General features: G+C 42.6%; 1 protein-coding gene across 6 annotated transcripts in view; it reads left to right on the top strand.

The window, feature by feature from the left end:
* plcb1 (phospholipase C beta 1) overlaps positions 1 to 20,140 on the top strand; it is a 751,229-nt gene that overhangs the window by 147,839 nt on the left and 583,250 nt on the right. For 5 of the 6 annotated variants that reach the window (XM_068044354.1, XM_068044355.1, XM_068044356.1 and 2 more), the window contains one exon: positions 11,455 to 11,523. In XM_068044354.1, coding sequence (XP_067900455.1) covers positions 11,455 to 11,523 — 69 coding nt within the window. Of the gene's footprint in view, positions 1 to 11,452; positions 11,524 to 20,140 lie in introns of those variants that run through there. The other variant, XM_068044358.1, reaches the window with a different exon arrangement.

Below are 20,140 nucleotides of genomic sequence, written 5' to 3'. Positions count from 1 at the left end.
AAATAATGTTTGGTTGTAGGGAGCGTTGCTATCAATATCATCAATCTTGTATAACACAGAGGTTTTTGCTCCCTTTTAATGTGCAATGGTTGCGCTATTGAGATGCTAGAGAATGGACTACTCTGTACATTGTTATTTCTATTTGGGCATCAAGTGCTGTCAGATCAATAGTAAAACTGTTGGGACCTCTCCATTCTGCATCCAACAGTGTAATTCAGTACCAGTTGTTCTCTGAGGAACAACTGTTACTGTGTGAATTGTATATTAATTATATTTAATTGTATGCAGGTGGTGGGCATTGTCTGGGGATTCATTTGTGCTCCTATAAATAGGAACAGACTGAAATTTGGGTGTTGAGTTAGGAGGTGCATGTTTGTAATGTGTATCTCTGTAAATAAAACCTTCTGAAAGTGTGTAAAGATTGGCTCCAATTCTATCATTCATTGCCTAGCTATCTGGAGTATAACAGACTGCACAACGTGACTTTTTTCCATTTGCCACACCAGCTGTCTTGTGGCTGATTTCCAAGAGTTTAAAAATTCATGCCCAAATTCAGCTTGATATTGTCATGCAGGTTCATGCCTACCAGCAATAGGTTCAAAGCTTTCCAAGTCAATAATTATTTAGAAAGATCTCTTTTTTTTTTGTTCTGCACACTGTATTCTTGCAGGTGCCTATAAAGCAGCCAACAAATGCTTGCTTTATGATGCACTAAAAGTGCCCCGTTAATTAAGCTGCCTTCTAATTCCATTATTTTGTTATAAACAGCAATCTGCCATAATTATTCTTCACACTTGAACTATTCAGCAGTCCCATTTTTAGCAGTGTAAAGCATTTCAAGAGAATATGCAGCTTGAGTGCAATGTTAATTGGATTCAGTTTTAATGTGATTGAAAATATTTGGTGGAGCATCATATAGACACCTTTTTATACTTTAGTTATTCATTACGAACGCTTAGTTTTCATTTATTTATTTTGCCCACCAATATTTGTGTCTTGATATAAATATGAAATATACTTGCAATTTCTAGACTCCAAAGTCTATGAGGGCTTTTCTACAGATTATTTATCACTTGCTGTACAATGTTCAGCTTTGTGAGTGAAACGAGGCTGAATTTTAATATTTCTATTGCATAAAATATTTGATGCAAACTGCATCTAAATTTTTGTTCAGATGTTTCTAAAGTTGTGAAAGAAGATGCAGTGTTGGGCTCAGTTGATAACTGCTCCGCTTTCTATGGAGCTCAGCTATACAGACCAGACCAAAGACATTCAATCCCAATGCATGAAGAGTTAGCTCACGCTAGTTGGCACTAGTGTACCATACCTGCAGTGGAAAAAATCTGTCAGCCATTGGCCAGAATGGCTACATTGCCCCACCCTGCCACACTCTGTCTGGCTACTTGGAAAAGATTCTGGAAGGCACCTAGCATCAATACGTGTGATAGTACGAGCCTTCAGGGAAGGCCTTTGTCTCTATTAACTAACATCTTGATGTTTATCCTGATGAACAGTGATCCCTTACCAACAGCACTAAAACAGGTTATCTGGTCATTTATTCCACTGATGTTTGCGGGAGCTTACTGTGTGCAAGTTGGCTGTCATGTTTCTCTTCATTACAACAGTGGCCATGCTTCAGAAGTACTTTGTCCGCAATGCGCTTTGGAACACCCTGAGGTTGTGAAAGGCGCTCTATAAATGCAAGTTCTTTCTTCGTTTTGCAACTCAAAACTGAGCGAGTTGGATTTCCAGTCGTGCTATTTTTATTGCTATTTCACCAGTGTTACCCATTGCCATCTGCCAACACATTGGAAGGAATGAGTGAGTGTTGCTTCACCAATATATGACTAGTTAGCATGCTACCAGTGATCACGTGCACTGCATCATTTCAGAAATATTTAACCATCTGCAGTTGGCATTATTGATGGAAATGGTGATGTGAAATAGCTTTCTTTGTTTTGTCACATAGAAGCCATTAAAAGCCCCATCATCACTTAAAAATCTTCTGGAACCTTTCCAATATCTGGTTCAATGGACAAAACCAGAAAAGGTAAATGTTATCTGCCATAAACAGAATCCAGCCATTAGCTCAGTGACAACCAGACTCTGAGCAAACACTAGCAGTCATTTTCTGACCTACAGGTTTATTGCTTAGTCTTTTAGGATTTGTTGAAATGTCAACGAAATAGTGAATAAAATGTTCTCTTGCATCACATCACACATCATGTGAATTTGTTGAGCTGCTAATGTTAATAATCCACAGTACATTTGTGTAAATGCAGTTTAACTGAGAGTGTAGAGCAAGCTGGTTGGGGAGTCTAGGACTAGGGGACACAGCCTAAATATTGGAGCCAGGCATTTCAGGAATGAAATTAGGAAACATTTCTGCACACAAAGGGTGTACGAGTTTGGAACTCTGATGCTAGATCAATTAATTTTAAAACTGGGTGATAGATCTTTGTTAACCAAAGGTATTAAGGGATATGGGACAAATATGGTTATATGCCATGATCTCATTGAATAACAGAACAGGCTCAAGGGGCTCCTGTTTCTATGTAATGACTACATTTAACCAAAGTCACTGGTGTCCAATTTTAACGCTACTGTGACTATCAGGTGCAGTGAGATTACCCGTACCCTGTGGCAAAGTGGTGGTCATGATTTTGAGACACCGCTTCCATTTACAGCAGGCTGGCAAGCTGTGGAGCACCAAACATCCCGATACAGTTTGGCATATTAAGGTTGGCTAGTAAAGGGAGGGGGGGGGGCCTTCAAGGTAAATGTGGCGGGAGGGCAATAACCCAGGTTATTATTTGGCCCGGGATGAGGCCTGCTTCTCTGTGTCCCACAAAAGCATTCAACTTACCTTGGCTAAACCTCTTTAGTTCTTTTGCCCATGGAAATGGTCAGAACGATGCACACTCTGACCATTCCAACCTAAATTGGTAGTTTGAGGTCCTCAGATCCCACATTGCATGGACCTTCACCTGAAACAGGCAGGTGCTTTGGACCCCCAGTGTGCAGCTCCTATCTTTCTTGTCTCCTGCCAGCACCTAATGTGTCACAGCCTCCAACCCATCCTTGGCTGCCCACTGTGTTCTGAACCCAATGGTGCACAACCTTGGCATTCTATTCAGCCCCGAGTTGAACTTCAAACCCCTCGTTTTGGCATTTCTTTGCAGACGAAGATTTTGGGAAGATTGCACTCATCGGTTACAGGCCCGCTGGTGGCTAGTCAGGCCTATCCACGACTGGCAAGTTCTCCCACAGCAGGTACAAGTGAAGGTGTAGTCGCTGCTGGGGGAAAATGGATCTATCCTTCTCCCCCTTTTCTCTTTCATGCTGGTTCTTCACTCTGTCTCAAAGGTGGCTGTAGCACTCCCGATGTAGCATCTCCAGGCATCACAATGTATGGCATGTGCTTCGCAATGGCGATGATCGAGGTGGCACACAAGAGAGGGACTCCTTCAGTGAGTCCTTGAAATGTTTACCTGCAGCCCCTCTGTTCCTTTTACCAGTGGTCAGCTCTGCATACAACATGATCTTGGGCAGGTAACTGTCATCCATCCAGGCAATGTGACTCACCAAACGCAGTTGGCTTTGCAGGAGGATGGCCTCGATGCTGGTGATTTTGGCTGTTTCCAGGGCTTCAATGTTTGAGATGCGGTCCTGCCAGCGGATCTTGAGCATGCTTCGGAGGCAGCGCTGATGAAAGTGCTCTAGAAGGTGTACATGACGGTGGTATAGGACCCATGACTCGGCACCATACAGCAGGGTGGTGAGGACTACGGCTTTCTACACTTTGAGTTTGGTCTGTTCTCTGACCCCCACACCCAGCCCATTGTCGGGATTGCTGTCTGCTATCTCTGGAGCATTGCTCCTCCCTCTTTCATACTGCTTCGCAAATACTATCCATGCCATTATCCTGTGCAGGGCTGTTGCCTCAAGTACTTCCCCCATTACTACCCTTTCCGTTCTTTCGCAAACCCACACATGTGAGGCCCAATACCTCTCCTAGGTGAAGTTCCCCACATACAAGAACACAAGAAATAAGAGCAGAAGTAGACCATATGGTCCATCAAGCCTGCTCCACTATTCAATACGATCACAACTGATCTTGGGCTTCAATTCCACTTTCCTGCCCGCTCCCCATATCCCTTTGTTCCCTGCGAGACCCAAAATCTTTCTATCTCAGCCTTAAATGTATTCAATGATGGCGCATCCCCAACCCTCTGGGGTAGAGAATTCCAAAGATTTACAACCTTTTGTATGCAGTAATTTCTCCTCATCTCAGTCCTGAATAATTGGCCCTTTAAGCTGAGATTGTGTCCCCGTGTTCTAGATTCCCTGACCAGCGGGAACAATCTCTCAGCTTCTACCCTATCAAGCCCTTTCAGAATCTTGTATGTCTCAATTAGATCACCTCTCATTCTTCTAAACTCCAGAGAATATAGGCCCAATGTACTCAGCCTGTCATCATAGGACAACCCCCTCATCCCAGGGACCAATTTAGTAAATCTTCGCTGCACTGCCTCCAGTGCAAGTATATCCTTTCTTAAATGTGGAGACTAAAACTACACACAGTATTCCAGGTGCAGTCTCACCAAAGCCCTGTACAATTTTAGTAAGACACGTTTATTCCTGTACTCCAATTCCCTTGCAATAAAGGCCAACATGCCATTTGCCTTCCTAATAGCCTGCTGCACCTGCATGTTAACTTTGTGCGTTCCTTGTACGAGTACCCCCAAGTCTCCCCGAACATCGACGCTTACCAGTTTCACACCTTTTAAAAATATTCTGCTTTTCTATTTTTATGACCAAAGTGAAAAACTTCACACTTCCCTACATTATACTCCATTTGCCATCTTGTTGCCCACTCATTTAACCTGTCTATATCTCTTTGCAGCCTCTCTACATCCTCCCTGCAGCTTACCTTTCCACTGAACTTTGTATCATCAGCAAACTTAGATACATTACTCTCTGTCATTTCATCCAAGTCATTAATACAGAGTATAAATAGCTGAGGCCCCAGCACTGATCCTTGCAGCACCCAACTATTCACTGCCTGCCAACTTGAAAATGCCCCATTTATGCTCACTCTCTGCTTCCTGTCTGTTAACCAATCCTCTATCCATGCTAATATATTACCCCCAACACCATGAGCCCTTATCTTGCCTATTAAACTTTTATGTGGCACCTTATCGAATGCCTTTTGAATATCCAGGTATACAACATCTACTTTATCTACCCTACTAGTTACATCCTCAAGAAACTCTAATAAATCTGTCAAAAGGGATCTCTCTTTAGTAAAACCATGCTGACTTGTTCTAAATATACTATGCTTTTCCAAGTGCAATGTTAAGACTTCTTTAATGATAGTTTCCAGCATCTTCCCGACAAGTGATGATAGGCAAACTGGCCTATAGTTCCCTGTTTTCTCTCTACCTCCTTTCTTGAAAAGCGGTGTAACATTTGCCAACTTCCAATCTGACAGGACCATTGCTGAATCTAAGGAATACTGGAAAATCAGAGTCAGCGCATCCACTATCTCTGCAGCTACCTCTTTTAGAACCCTAGGGTGTAGGCCATCTGGTCCCGGGGACTTGTCAGATTTTAGTCCCTCACGTCGATTAACCTCTCTCTTCTTCCATCTGCATTAACTCCCTGCACCCTGAAATAATTGATGTCAGGTTCTCCATCCTCGTCTTTAAATCCCCCAATATACTTGTTCCACTCTATTCAGAAATTCAGCCTCAACACTGTGTAGCATATAGGACCCAAAGTATTGCTTTGCCTTGTTCCTTCTGCTCCATAATCAGCCACCATATTCCTGTTGTAATGAACTATTTCCTGATGATTATTTTCTATTATTTCCTGAATGGCTCATATGTCTCCTCCTCTTTTCCTTTTGATCCACAATTTTCTCTTTGCCTTTCCTCTCCTCTACCCTGGCCATTCTCCAGTGCCTTGTGGAAGTGATCCCTCTTCATATTTCAACCAAGCCATTGAGTGCTGGCAGGCTTGTCAAGTATAGTTAGTATCACAGCTAAACTGGATCTAATCCTCACCCAACTCAGGGGCCAGAGTTAATTTTACCCGAGTTTTCTTCAGCTTAGCTCAGAGAGATTTGGGTCAATTGCAGGACTCCCAGCACCACCTCAGGGGAAACCAGCAAATCCAGCCCAGGCAAGAGATTGAACCTGGAACATCCTGGTCTGTACAGCTCAACAGCATGTTATGCGGACTTTCACTCAGTCATCGGGGCAATCGTCCCCCTCCTTTTTAATGCTTTGCTATATCTGAAAATCAGTGCTGTGATCTGGGGGAGCAGCAGGAGAAAAGAAGAAGAAATTTCAAAGGTTTTGCCACACAGAAAGAGGACATTCGGCCAACTGATCCACGCCGGTGTTTATGCTCGACATGACCCATTATGAAGGGTGATTAGAAACATGTTTTATTCGTATTGTTAAGTAAGCACAATAGTCATAAGAAAGTTCATTTCCAACTTAATGTAACAAAGCAGACAGGCATGAAACTCTGGTGGGGCCCATTTTTTTTTTATGCAGCAGCAAGTCAGTAAGCTTCATCCATGCCAGGAAGTCGTTCAGCATAGTGTAACTCCTTGATCTAATGCACAGTGTGATCTCCACATGAGCTGTTGTACATCGTGCGCTGCTGCCTATGTTAAGCTATTTACATGTGACCTTATGGATACCATAGATCATCTGTGCCCACACAATAATTTATGAAGCCAATTCAGTCACTGTGCATTTTTGCAGAGAAGTGTTTGCTTTGGAAGCATTTCATGCTCTTACAGTGTTTGCACCTCTGATGCCAGTTAGGATCCAGGAAAGCCACATGAAAAGTAACTGTTCCAAAATAAAGCGGAGCACAAGCATGTTCAGAGCTTCAATGCAATGGAGGAGCAAATGAGCATGATATAAGGTGTAAAAGCAGAAATACTGCAGATGCTGGAAATCTGAAATTAAAAAAAAGAGAAAATACAGGCAAAACACAGCTGGTCAGGCAGCAGCTGTGGAGAGAGAAACAGAGTTAATGTTTAAGGCCCATTACGTTTCGTCAGATAGAATGTGTTAAGTTTCGCTTTAAGCTGGATATTGTGCATGGTTTGTGATGCTGTCTGTGTGAGGAATAAGAACATCCTTTTGTGCTGTGGCCCTGACTCTGTAGAGGTGGAAAGGGTGTTGCAAGAGCTTTTCAAAGTGTAGCGCAAATAGCACAAAACTATTTATTATGTGATATTTTTAATACGAAATAGATGGTGAAGTTGAGTGAAATGCCAGCCATCTGAATCGAGGCTAGACGGAACTTAATTGAGTGCTCTGCTGCCCCTGGCAGTTTTAGGCTTTTTTAATGTATAGCAAAGCCATCTCTGCTATTTTTAACTTGGAACTAATGCATTGCCGGTGAATGTGTTCATTGATTTAAAGTTCAGAGCCATAGCTGCATATTTAATGCATATTTAATATCTAGATGAAGGGAAAATAATTACAAGCAGCCTGTGCAAACTTCAGAAAGGAAGATCATGCTTGACAACCCTGATCAGAGTTCTTTGAGGAGGTGACAGATGTGGATGTGGTAAATGTACCACACAGGAGGCTACGGGAGAAGATCAAAGGGTATGGAGTAAACCGAAGGGAAATGAATTGGATTAGAAAGCGGATAGAAGTGAGTAGATGGAGAGTAGGAGTTAAGGGCAGTTTGTTGAGAGAGATTGGAAGTGGAAAGCTTTTCTGATCCGGAACTCCTTTAGGTCATTGTCCATGCACATTGATGATTTGAATACAGGGCTAGAGAGCGTGGTGTCCAAACTTGTAAATAATTCTGAGGACCCCAGGAAGCTGCAAGGGGATTTTAATAAGATAGTGGAATGGACAAAAAAGTCTGAAGTGGTACATATTTGTTTAAAAAAAGTGATTATACTTTGGGGGAATATTGGATGTCAGTGGAATTGGTCATTGAGGCAGTAACCATGCCAACGTTTGACTTTGGATAGGTGGTTGAAGGTAATGGGGGAAAACGGAACACTGGGCACGTGGGATTAGGACTATGGTTATATGGAAGTTAAACACCAACACAAATTGCAAAAGCAAAATACAGCGGATACTGGAAATCTGAAAGAAACACCCAAACACTGAAAATACTCAGCAGGTTAGGCAGCATCTGTGGAGAGAAAAACCAGAGTTAACAAACGTCACACAAATTGAAAAGTTAACTGTTTTTCTCTCCATAGATGCTGCCTGACCTGCGGATCAACACAGATTGATTGGGCGGAATGGTTTGCATCTAAGTTGTAATTTCTATGTTTTGCTCTTCCGCACCCCTTTTGCCTCACTGCTGTAAGTCAGTACAATAGTTGGAGCGTTAGAGGTTAAACAGATGACTGGGGTAAATTCTGAAATAATTCCTCTAATTTATTTTTTTTTAAACTGAAACGAAGACAGGTTTCCGATAAGTTCCATCAATGTGGGACAGTTATTTTGCTGCTAGGGCACATTCAGCTTTTCATCTTGAATAATTTTGCTTACACCTACTGAATGAGTTTTTTTTAATTTGGGGGGAATATTGATGACTTCAAAGGATGGTGACCGCCACCCTATGGGGGAATTTTATGCTCTCCCCCACGGCAGGTTTGGAGGTGGGGAGAGCACGTAATCAGCTGGAATGGTGGCGGGGATGGGGTGTTGGAGGGGGTGGGGGGGAACATCACCACCTTCCCGTCTCTGCCAAAATTAAGTCGGGGCGGGAAGGCGTGTGAGTGGCCTTCCAACCCCACCACCAATTGAGGCCCTTAACTGGGCAAGTAATGCCCAATTAAGGGCCTCATCACGCCGCCGCCACAATTAGCCGAATGGCGGGCGGCAGTGCCGCCGCACAGGAAGCACGGCTGTCATGCCCAACGAATCACACTTCAGCATGAGATGTCACCTCCGAAAGTGTTGGAGGGAAAGAAAGTGTTTTGTGTAGCATGAGCTAATTTATAAATCGTGCAGGAGCTTGAGACTGGCATACTGTTCTTATAACTCCCTAACCTGGAGCAGCTGCAATGGAAATAGGAAAATGAACATAGACCAAAATACCCCCTGTGACCCATGTGATGGACGCTGCATGCTGTTAACACGCTTATGTTTCTGGCTCGAGGTAACATCTTGGGCATGTGACAGAGTCATGCCAGAGAATCCCAAACATGGGATTTGCCCAGTGCTGGTCTGGGGTGCAGGCTTCAAGCCTGTAGTTGTCTAGCGACCACAACAAGCACTGTGTCAGAAATGTGCTTCTACACTGGCATTGCTGAGGCTCCCCCATCACCCCTGTGCTCGCTGATGCATGTTCAACTCCCTCCATGGCCTCACTGCTCCCGATGTCGGTAACCTGCTCCAACCCTCCAAGTAGTGTTTTCATCCAAATCTTGTTTCCCTAATTCCCTTCACTCCACCATTGGCGATCAAGGCTTCAGCAGCCTAGGCCCTAAGCTCTGGAATTCACTCTCTAAACCTCTCTGCCTCTCTACCTGGCTCCTTCTCCTTTGTTAGGATGCTGTTTAAAACCTACGTCTTTGACCAAGCTGTTGGTGACCTGTCCTAATGTTTCTTAATGTGGCTCGGTATCAGATTTTGTCTGATTACGTTCCTGTGAAGCATCTTGGTAGGCTTTGCTACATTTAAGGTTCCGTATAATTGCAAGTCGTTTTTACTCAGACTACCATCCCCGTGCCCTTCCTTAACATATACACATACTGCTGACTTTTGTTTTAGCTCTGTGACAAATCTTGTCAGCTGCTGCAGCAAAAGTGGATACTGAGCTATCCTAAGACAGTTATTTCCAAATCACGATAAAAGCAATTTAATGTCTCTGTGCCCACTTGACATTCTCTATACATAAAAATATTTTTAGAGGCATAATAACTATAGAAGAGTTATTTTTAAGATTCAATTGAGCCTTCTTCTCATAGTGAATCTTGGCAATCATATTTTTGGTGCTTTAGAAAATGAAAGAATCGCACAGAATTCAAAACTTAGGTTAAAGAAAACTGACTGACGAAGAAGCTGAAAAATTAGGGGAAAAAAAGAGAAAATTTAAGAACCACTTTTTAAAAATTAATTCATGGGATGTGAACGTCGCTGGCAAGGCCAGCATTTATTGTCCATTCCTAATTGCCCTTTACAAGGTGGTCATGAGGCACCTTCTTGAACTGATGCACTCTATGTGGTGAAAGTACTTCCACAGTGCTGTTAGGAAGGGAGTTCCAGGTTTTTGACCCAGCGACAATGAAGGAACGGCGATATATTTCCAAGTGTGACTTGGAGGGGAACTTGCAGATGGTAATGTTCTCATGCATCTGCTGCCCTTGTTCTTTTAGGTGGTAGAGGTCACAGGTTTGGAAGGTGCTGTCGAAGGAGGCTTGGTGAGTTGCTGCAATGCATCTTGTAGATGGTCCACACTGCTACCACTGAGCGTCGATGGTGGAGGGAGTGAATGTTTAAGGTGGTGGGTGGGGTGCTGATCAAGCGGACTGCTTTGTCCTGGATGGTGTTGAGCTTCCTGAGTGTTGTTGGAGCTGCACTCATCCAGTCCAGTGGAGAGTATTCCATCACACTCCTGACTGTGCCTTGTGGATGGTGGACAGGCTTTGGGGAGTCAGGAGGTGAGTTACTCACCGCAGAATTCCCAGCCTCTGACCTGCTCTTGTGGCTACTGTATTTATATGGCTGGTCCAGTTGAGTTTCTGGTTAATGGTAACCCCCAGGATGTTGATAGTGGGTGATTCAGCGATGGTAATGCCATTGAATGTCAAGGGGAGATGGTTAGATTCTCTCTAGTTAGAGATGGTCATTACCTCGAACTTGTGTGGCGTGAATATTTCTTGCCACTTATCAGCCCAAGCCTGAATGTTGTCCAGGTCTTGCCTCAGTATCAGAGCAGTCGCGAGTATTGAGAGAGAGAGAGAGAGAGAGAGGATTCAAGAATTCATTCATTTAATGTAGTGGTGGGGCTATTAATGTGATAACCCGCTCAATGATAGCCACAGAGTATTGAAGATTAGGCATATTTTTGTGTTAACTTTTGTTAGTTGCAGTGATGCGTTACTTAGTAAAATGAGACAATACATGCAATGTATTCTCACATGATAAAAGATAAATGGATGTAGAAATAAACATTGTATGGCCTGATTCCTTGGGATTCTGTGAAAGTGTGCAGATTATAAAGTGAAATGACATATTTCCATAGTATGTATTTTTCACTGTGCTGTGTGATTTTATATAGGTGGTAAACTTTCTGAATTGGAGATTTATACATACTGTGCCTTGGCTTATCAAGCTGACTTGCACTGTGTGTAGTGAATCTGTGTAAAGGATACATTATGCATGGGTTTGCTCATCTGTTTTGTTCTCTAACTCCTATTTTTTTTTGTGTGTGCCATTTTGCCCACAGGAGACAGACCTGCTGGAAATCAGCCACGTCAAGGATGCTAGAACCGGAAAGTATGCAAGAAATCCCAAGGTAGGCTCTGAGAAGCTGCACTCATCTCCTTTAGTAACCCCAACAGAAATGTTAAGCGGTTTGTGCCCAGCGCTCGCATCATTTGATATTTTGGAAAAAAAAATGGACAAAGCTGAGGTGCTTTCTCTCCATCGCTTTCCCAATGGCTATAAAGTATTAAATTCCTGAGGAGACCAAAATAGTAAGCAGCGTCAGGTTTGCAAAACCGTCAGTTGCGGCTCTGGCTGCGACTATGGTTCGGCATCTTGTGTTTATAAAATATTGATCCATCATTCCCTATTACTGTTAATGCGTATCACCCCTGACAGCTGTTGCAGCAGAGTCTTGGTCTCTGAGACGGTTGTGACTTCAAATCCCAGCCCTGACTTTACTAAGTGACTGTACCTACCATCAGTGTACCTACCTACCAATTCTCAGCTCAAGCAATCAAAGCACTGGCATGACAACCAGACATTTTTTTTTTTCTCCTTCAGGGGAGGGGAATGATAAAAACACACAAGGTAAGCAGATTCCAGTGCAATGCTGCTGGGCGGCCATTGAAAATATATCCCTTACTCATGCTTAGAAAATGTTTCCTCTGGCTGGGGAATCTAGAACACAGGGTCACAGTCTCAGAATAAGGAGTCAGCCATTTAGGACTGAGATGTGGAGGAATATCTTCACTCAGAGGGCTGTGAATCTTTTGGAATTCTCTGCCCCAGAGATTCATGGATGCTCAGTCACTGAGTATATTCAAGTCAGGGTATTTGGGTACTGAGGGAATTAAGGGATATGAGGATAGTGCAGGAAGTGGAGGTGAGGTAGAAGATCAGCCTTGATCTTGTTGAATGGCGGAGCAGGCTCAAGGGGCCAAATAGCCTACTCCAGCTCCTATTCCTTATGTTCTTACTGCCAAGATTCAGTCCCAACAAAGGCTCACAATAACATGATGGGCTTATAACTAAGCAGACGTCCTCCTTTGCCCTGGGATTTTTGATGAGTGCGATGCGTCACAGAGATATATCATCTTCTCATTCCGCACTAGCATACCTTGCACTGTGCCAGGTAAATGACACTGATGTAGAGGACCTTAGTGGTAGAAGTGACAGGAATGCCAAGCACAAAAATTCATAATGGGTATCACCCTCCCATACATGTGTCCTTTATTTTTATCCTTTTGCCACCTCCTTCAGTTCTGATGCTTTGGGCCACCAACTCCAATGTGGATTGTGAGTTTCTGTTGGGTGTTACTGGTTCTCGTGAACTTGCATGACACCCCAGCACAAAAAAAAAATGAAACCAAAGAGGAAATGACATTGATCCATGTGTTTCTTTGGTAACTGAGCTGCACATAGCAGGCAACGGTTGTAAACAGGTGAAGCATTAGACTCCTGAACTTAAAATGATTTTAATGGCTTGTTGAACAGAAGGCACTACTACAGAGGTTGTGTTTTCGTTCTTTAACTGCCAACATTGCAACACTCAGTATTTCATTAACAACTTATTGATTTCCTCCTATTGTTTTTCATAGCATATGGTTTGTGGGCAAAGCAATGAGAACACACAATATTTTTTCCTCTGCTTCTCTTCTACTGTGAATCTTGTACAGTAAAGCAATCAATTTTATATCTTTTCTATTAGATAATACTTCATTTCATTGAAAACTCCCTTGTGCTAGCTACGGCTGCGGGAAAATGCATTTCAAAAGTGTCAAACATTTAGATACAGTAAATGTTGCATCTACAGGTGGCTCGGAATTAGGGGTCTGTTTTGCTAAAAGACCTGTCACAGTAATGTTGACTGCAGAATAGAGTACTGTACTGTATTGTAGGCAAGTGTTTGCATTTGCACTGCAAAGCAAATTGGTGGCTGTGAAGTAATGGCTTTGACTGCAATAAATTCCAACTCGTATCAGCTCATCTGATCGATTTTGTGCTTTAATTATCAGCCAGGAAATATAAATATGTCACAGGCAAAATTGTTACAGCTTTTGTTGGAAAGTTGATGAAACCAGGTACCTTTTTGTAAATGCAGCCTGAGGACTGTGTGCCTGATTTATCTCACGACGCACCTCCAACCTTCTTGGCTCAGCTCACTGCAGCCCACCTCCTAGATATTCTGTGTTGCCGCTCACCGCCAAAGCGTCTACATCAGCCGATCTCAACCTGAAGCCATAGCCACCCTAATGAGCCTTCTCCGGAGTCAGAGATTCAAATTCCATCTCCAAACCCCGTCAGCACCCCCTCAACTGGCATTGCCTGAACCTGGCAAATCAGTACTGTCGTACACAGCATTGCAAGCTGACAGATCCATCAGGGGTATTGGTAGTGAACTTGTAATGTTAACATCAACAAAATTCTAAATGCTGGCAGCTCTACAACTGGATCATGGGTGGGAATGTAAGCCTGACAGAGGATCTTAAACCATATCTCTTTTTTCTTTCTCTTTCCCTCTAGTTGTTTCTCTGTTCCTCTTCACTCACTCTCTCTTCTCTGCCCAGCTCCTCCTCTCCAGCCCTTGGCCCCTTCTGGCCCGTGACCCTTTCCTGTCTCTGACCCATTCCCCCTCCCCCGCCCTCCCCCCACCCCAATCCTAATTTAAAAAATCAAAATACTGTGGATGCTGAAAATCTGAAATAAAAACAGAAAATGCTGGAAATACACAGCTTGTCTCGCAGCATTTGTGGAGAGAGAAACAGAGTTAATGTTTCAAGTCAATGATTTTTCATCAGAAGACCCTTCTGACTCTCCTTTCACACACTCTCTCTCTCTCTCTCTCTCTCACTCAGTGTCTCTCTTCCTCTCGCTTCTGTCTCTCACTATTTCACTCTCTCTCTGTTCCACTTGGCTCTCTCCAACAAGTTCGGACAACTGAACTCAGCTTATAGCAGATGTGATGACTGCTCATAACCTTGATCCTAACTTTGACTCTTTTTCATATGACTGGAACTGACTATATCACTTGCAGTCCAGAAAGCAGAGTTCTGTGTAATACCTCCAGCTACACTTGCACAGTACTAATTCAACACTATGCTCAGTGCAAGACACACAATGCACAGGTGGCAGTGTAAACCCTTCCACTGGCTGTACCTCCATTATACAGATGAAGATTTAGCACTCCCGCAAAAAATTAACTGTTCTGAGTTAATATCCTAGAATGTGAGAATATCAAGGCATGTTGATTTCACTTTGACATTTTGAAGAAGTTTATGTTCATTGGTTGTGTTTGCTTTCTGCACTGACATTTAACCTTCTGCTCTGTTCAACTCTCACAGGTGATGTCATTTGCATGTGTTGAAATGCTAAAAGTTCTGTGTCAGAACAGAAATAAAATAAACTGGGCCTCTCTCGCTGGCTCTCAATTTATCCCAGTGAGTAGCTGAGACACAAGCTCCCAGGTCCAATCCCTGTTCTGTATTGAGTCAACTAATTTCTGATCGTGTGGGTGGAAAACCCTAATTTAAATATAGGAAATGTCAGCCTGTTTTTTCTCTTAAAGATTATTCAGCGATCCCTACTGGACAGGCACCTGCATGCATGTTTGTAGCAAACAGGATTGGACTCCCTTTCATGTTCTTATTGCTTGGATCACTTGCCAAAATTCACCATCAGTGGGTATGTCTGAATAACAACCAGTTGAGTGAGGTACCAAAGCGTCATGGGGACTAGTAACCGTCCATTTGGAAGTCGGGCAGGGAAGAAAGTTGTCAAGAAGAAGATGGGATAATCTTGGATAATATTACACTTCAATAATGAATGTAGAATTAAACTTTGCTCTGTGAGCCTTTTGGCATTAATAAATTGCTAAATATGCTATGCCAGCATGAGCTATATAGGCCAAGTTGGGGACAATCTCCAATTTCTGCTGAGGTATTTGATCTCAACAAGGGCAGTAGTGGAGTCATTTCACTCAGCCTCACTGCCCAGGCTAAGGAGGGGAACTTATTGCCCAGAATTCCCATCCCTGATCACTGTCCTTTGACTCCCTGCTCAGAATGTGCACCAGTGTGGACTGTGGGATGGACAGGATCCACATGAGTGGTGGTGCCTTATCAGTCAAAGAGCCTGCCTACAAACACTGGGTAACACATGAAGATTGGCCATCTCAACAGCAGGTTCCTGGAGAGCATCTGGCAACTGTGCATCACTGTCCCAGTCTGACTTAGTGCCTTCAGGAGACAGGGGGGAGAAAAAGAGTGAGTTTGCGAAAATATTTACAACACACAACCCCTAGAACTATCAAAGAGCAAAAAAAGGGTTTCTCCCCCCTTTCTTTTCAGCTTTAGTTTTAAAGACCATTTGAAAGGGTCAAAGTCTTTACTGAACATGTTTTAAGAAGCCCTTTTTTTTGTTTCCCTAACAGAGTAGCACAATGATACAACTTTGCACTGCACTATGCCATTACGTTGCAGAGTCATCATTACATTGCTTGAAGTTGATGCTGACATGATCTAGTTTCGGCATTATTCCCTCTTCACAATAAGACGATGCCACATTGAACAAGCTGCCTTTGTGTGCGCATTCATTACATTCAAAGTCATGCATTCAGTTTGTTGCTTAGTCTGTTCCTGGGGAATTGCTGCGTGTTTTGCAATAGATCTTCATAAACCAAGAATATAACTGAACACTGACAGCATTTCATTTTGCATTTCTGCTGTCAAGTGGTTTTGTACAGCAGGATGAAAACTATAGGCTCTTCTATTTATTTTTAAAGTTGCGGGGTGGGGGGGGACAAAAATAATTTTATTTCTTCTGATATTTTCTATTTCCCTAGAAATAGGTTGCATCATGTCTATATAAATGTACGTGGACATTGATTTGTATAGTAAAATTGTACTGTGTGCTTTGTGCGCACACACACGCACTTTAGTTACAATCTGAGATGGCAAAAATAGGAAGCAAAGCAGTTTCACGGAAAAGGGGTCTGAGTATTACAAGGTAAGAGCTGCATTTAGTAAATATTTGAGCCTGAAGAGCAGAATTCAAATACATTTGTTTTGAAGCAGAACTGTAAGGCTAAGTGGAAATACCCATTTGTGATCTGTGTTCGGGATTGTCCATTATTCCTGTATTTCTGAAGCACACTAGCAGTGATGACTAAAGCACCCTAGGGATTGTCCAAGAACAGGCAATCAGAAAAAGATGACAAAACCTACTTCAAGAATGATGGGCTCCAGAGACCATTGACTCTTGTGTTCATAAGGTTTTATCTAAGCACTGAAAAGGTGTTGTCATGCTAGGCCCCCACCTGCCAAGAATGAGGCACATTAATTTTCTCATTAACATTGATTTTAAACTGTTAGTGGAGTGAAAAAAGCACTTGTTAAACAGATCAGCCATGGCTGGGAAAGACATTTGCATATTAACAGACAGTGCTTGGAAGGACAAAGGACACATTCAACCCACAATGGACCTTGATCACCAGGTATTGCGTGTAAGGGGAGCATTCCAGAGACTGCTAAGGTGATACAATCCAAGACATGGTCAGACCAGCTAGTCACATGACTAAACTGCTTGGCAACCTGGGTTTTTCTGAATTGTACAAACAGTTTGAACTCAGAGAGTGGCTGTTTGCTCCTGTCTGCTCCCATCTCTTTCTCACAGAACTCCAAATCCACTGAAGACACATGAACCCCAAGAGAAAAAAGTCTCCTATTGCGAACAAGGTTCAAGAAGAATACTGGGCCCCAACGAAAAGCAAGAACTACTTACAATCAAGGACTCTACAGTGAGCTCGAAGAACCCTATCAAAAACTCTTCAGATATTGCCTCAAACTTTTTACTTTATTTTTTTCTTCTCTTTTCTGTCTCTATTTACATGTGTGTATCATATATGCATGCTAGCATGGGCGCGTCATGTATCCGTAGGCGTCATCCGAATTAGGGTTTAAGTTCAAGCTTAATAAATTTCAACTTCTTTAAACCTGAGAAAGCCTGTTTGTGCTGGTTCCTTTGCCTTCTAATTGGAAAGCGGTGAACAAGGATTCACCAAGAGGGAGCTGAAAGCACAGTGTGTTTAAAATTAAACCCTGTTACGGTAAGACCAGGTGAAGGCGGAAAGGGACCCCGAGACACCTTTCTCACTGGGTCGTAACACCGTAGTTCATTTTAAAAACTTACGGACATGTAAAATAGGCAGACTGGTAAAGACCAGCAGGTCCATCAAGCCTGCCCCATACAATAATGGCTGGACCATCACGACTGAACACTTCCTCTCTCCCTTATACCCCATCACCCCTCAACCATTCTCCTCGGTGAGGCGAAAAAGCAGAGGAAAAAAAATTGGGATGTACTTTTTTTTATTTTGTTATTTGTAAATCATAGAAATGTTGCTGTCATTTATATTTTAAGATTGGCACCACAGCTGAACTCTTTCCTTCAGCGTTGGCACCTACCTGCATTGGCAGCCATTTGATGCCTTACCCAAGTGGCCAATTGTAATGCATAAGTCTTGGCAGTGAACAGCAGCAGGCAATTTGGACATAGGAGGTATCACAGTGAGCCCCAATACCGTCCTCAATTGATATTGGCACATGGATACTTTGCAGTAGTGGTGCTGACAGGATTGGACTGGTTACGTATGGATCAATGTGCATTTTCTAACCAAGCCACCAGGGGGTGCCTAGGCCTGACTATCCAACTTGCATCACTGTCTACATGTCAACCAAAAGTATATTCATGAACTTGTAAATGTCAGTGCGCTTTGCTTGCCTATCAATACAAACTATACATAGGATTGACTTTCCTTGTTGAATTTGTTAATTAGTAGCGTGACTAATCACTTTAACAAATGACTGCTTGTTAAAGGCTCCTTCAAGCACTACCGGTGCCACATTTACAAGCTTCTTGGTTGGGCAGGCGGTGGGAGTAAAATGCGAAACCTATTCTTAGTATTTCATTTCAAAAATGAAACATGATGATCTGACTTGGGGCAGAATCCGTGGCTGGCTAACGATTACATCTTGTTTAGATTCTGTGTGCAGGATGGAAATTAAGCTGACTGTAAATGAAAAATGATAAGATTCGACATTGCAGCAAGTTTTTTTTTATTATTTTAGCCTTGCCTGCGGATTTATTTCCCATGCAGAGGCAGTTTTTTTGCATTTAAAAAATAGTGTGTTACGTACAGCATTTACAGATTTCCTTGACTGGTTAAATTGTAAACCGTAATTAAGACACATCACTGGAGTCTTGTATTACTTGAGGCTAGAACAAATCTCTGAACTTCCAGACTTAATTTATTTCTTGTTGGGCTTGAAGCAGAACTGTTGGGGTTTGGAGCTGTCATGCAGTGAATTTCTATATGTGATTCCATTCCCTGTGCAGTTGTTAATACTTCCATTGCTGACCACTATTTATAATTCTTGTCTGCTGACCTCAATTTTGATTTCCTTACTACCTGGCATGAAGCTTTTCACTGTGATATGGTTCTGAAAGTTGAACACAAAGGAATGAGCTTGCTCTGGCCTCTCTTGCATTGAGGTGCTTAAAGGTGTTCGTTCCAAGGCATTTATTAAAGAAAGAAAGACCTTGCATTTATACAGTGCCTTTCGCAACCTCAGGACACCCCAAACCCTAGATGTGTATTGCAACTTTGTCTTGAAAAGGGTTTGGACAGCCATGTCACGACTTAACGTCCTTCACTCTGTCCGTAGAGCACATGATTACAAAGATACTCTGCAATATTTTTCATCTCTCACAGAGATGCTGTAATGATCCATAGTGGAGATTACTGAGAGAGGAAAAAAAAGCCCAAAGAACGAATTGAAATCTCTCCTCAATCCACTCATCAATATGTGCTGAATATAAGATTCAAGCTTGCATCTAATTTTTTTTTATAATTAGGTGCTTAAGATGCTATGGAGAGAGGAAACAATGAAAAGTCTTTTCATATGATCAATGTTTATCCCCCAATGGTAGGACATGAATTTTATTCCGATGCTTATTATGTATCCTTTATATTATAGACGTGAGGTATTCAAAAGCTCTGTACAAAATGAATGATATATTAAACAACGTCAGGATTTATTGATGATACAGCATGCTTTCACTTCAGTGACGGTACAACTCTACACTGACAACCTATTCTCACCGCATCTGTGATGTTCACTTACTGACCTTTGCTCTCCCTTGGGAGATTGTCTCACTGTTTAGATTTCTTACTGCTGTTAACCTCATAAAATTTTAAAAGATAAAACACAACCTGCTCTGGCCGGCCTTGTATATGCATCTTAGCTGGGAATAAAATACCCAGGAGGGTACTTCAGTTGATTCGGAGTCCTGCCTCCGGCCTATCGCCGATCACTTTCTTTTGTTCTCGTACCCGCCCCCCGCAACCCCCCAGCCCCCAACAACCATCCCCCTTTTCCCTGGTTCTGTACTTGCTTATGAACTGTTAAATATCTCACATTTTTCAGCTTTGACGAAAGGTCATTGATCGGAAACGTTAACTCTGTTTCTTTCTCCATGGATGCTGAACGTCTCCAGCATTTTCTGTTTTTATTTCCGATTTTCTGTATTTCGCTTTGGTTTCGGTCAGGATCGTGTCGTGGTTGTAATCGCTTCTGAACCCCAGATTTTATTTAGCCTGTAATATGCTCTTTTTGCCCACCCCCGCAAACAAATTATTTGTGCCCTCT

This window comes from Heterodontus francisci, chromosome 13 (genome assembly GCF_036365525.1).
Source record: "Heterodontus francisci isolate sHetFra1 chromosome 13, sHetFra1.hap1, whole genome shotgun sequence".
NCBI classification, from domain to species: domain Eukaryota; kingdom Metazoa; phylum Chordata; class Chondrichthyes; order Heterodontiformes; family Heterodontidae; genus Heterodontus; species Heterodontus francisci.
Note: the sequence above shows the minus strand (reverse complement) of the source record. Positions and strands in the feature narration are given on the sequence as shown.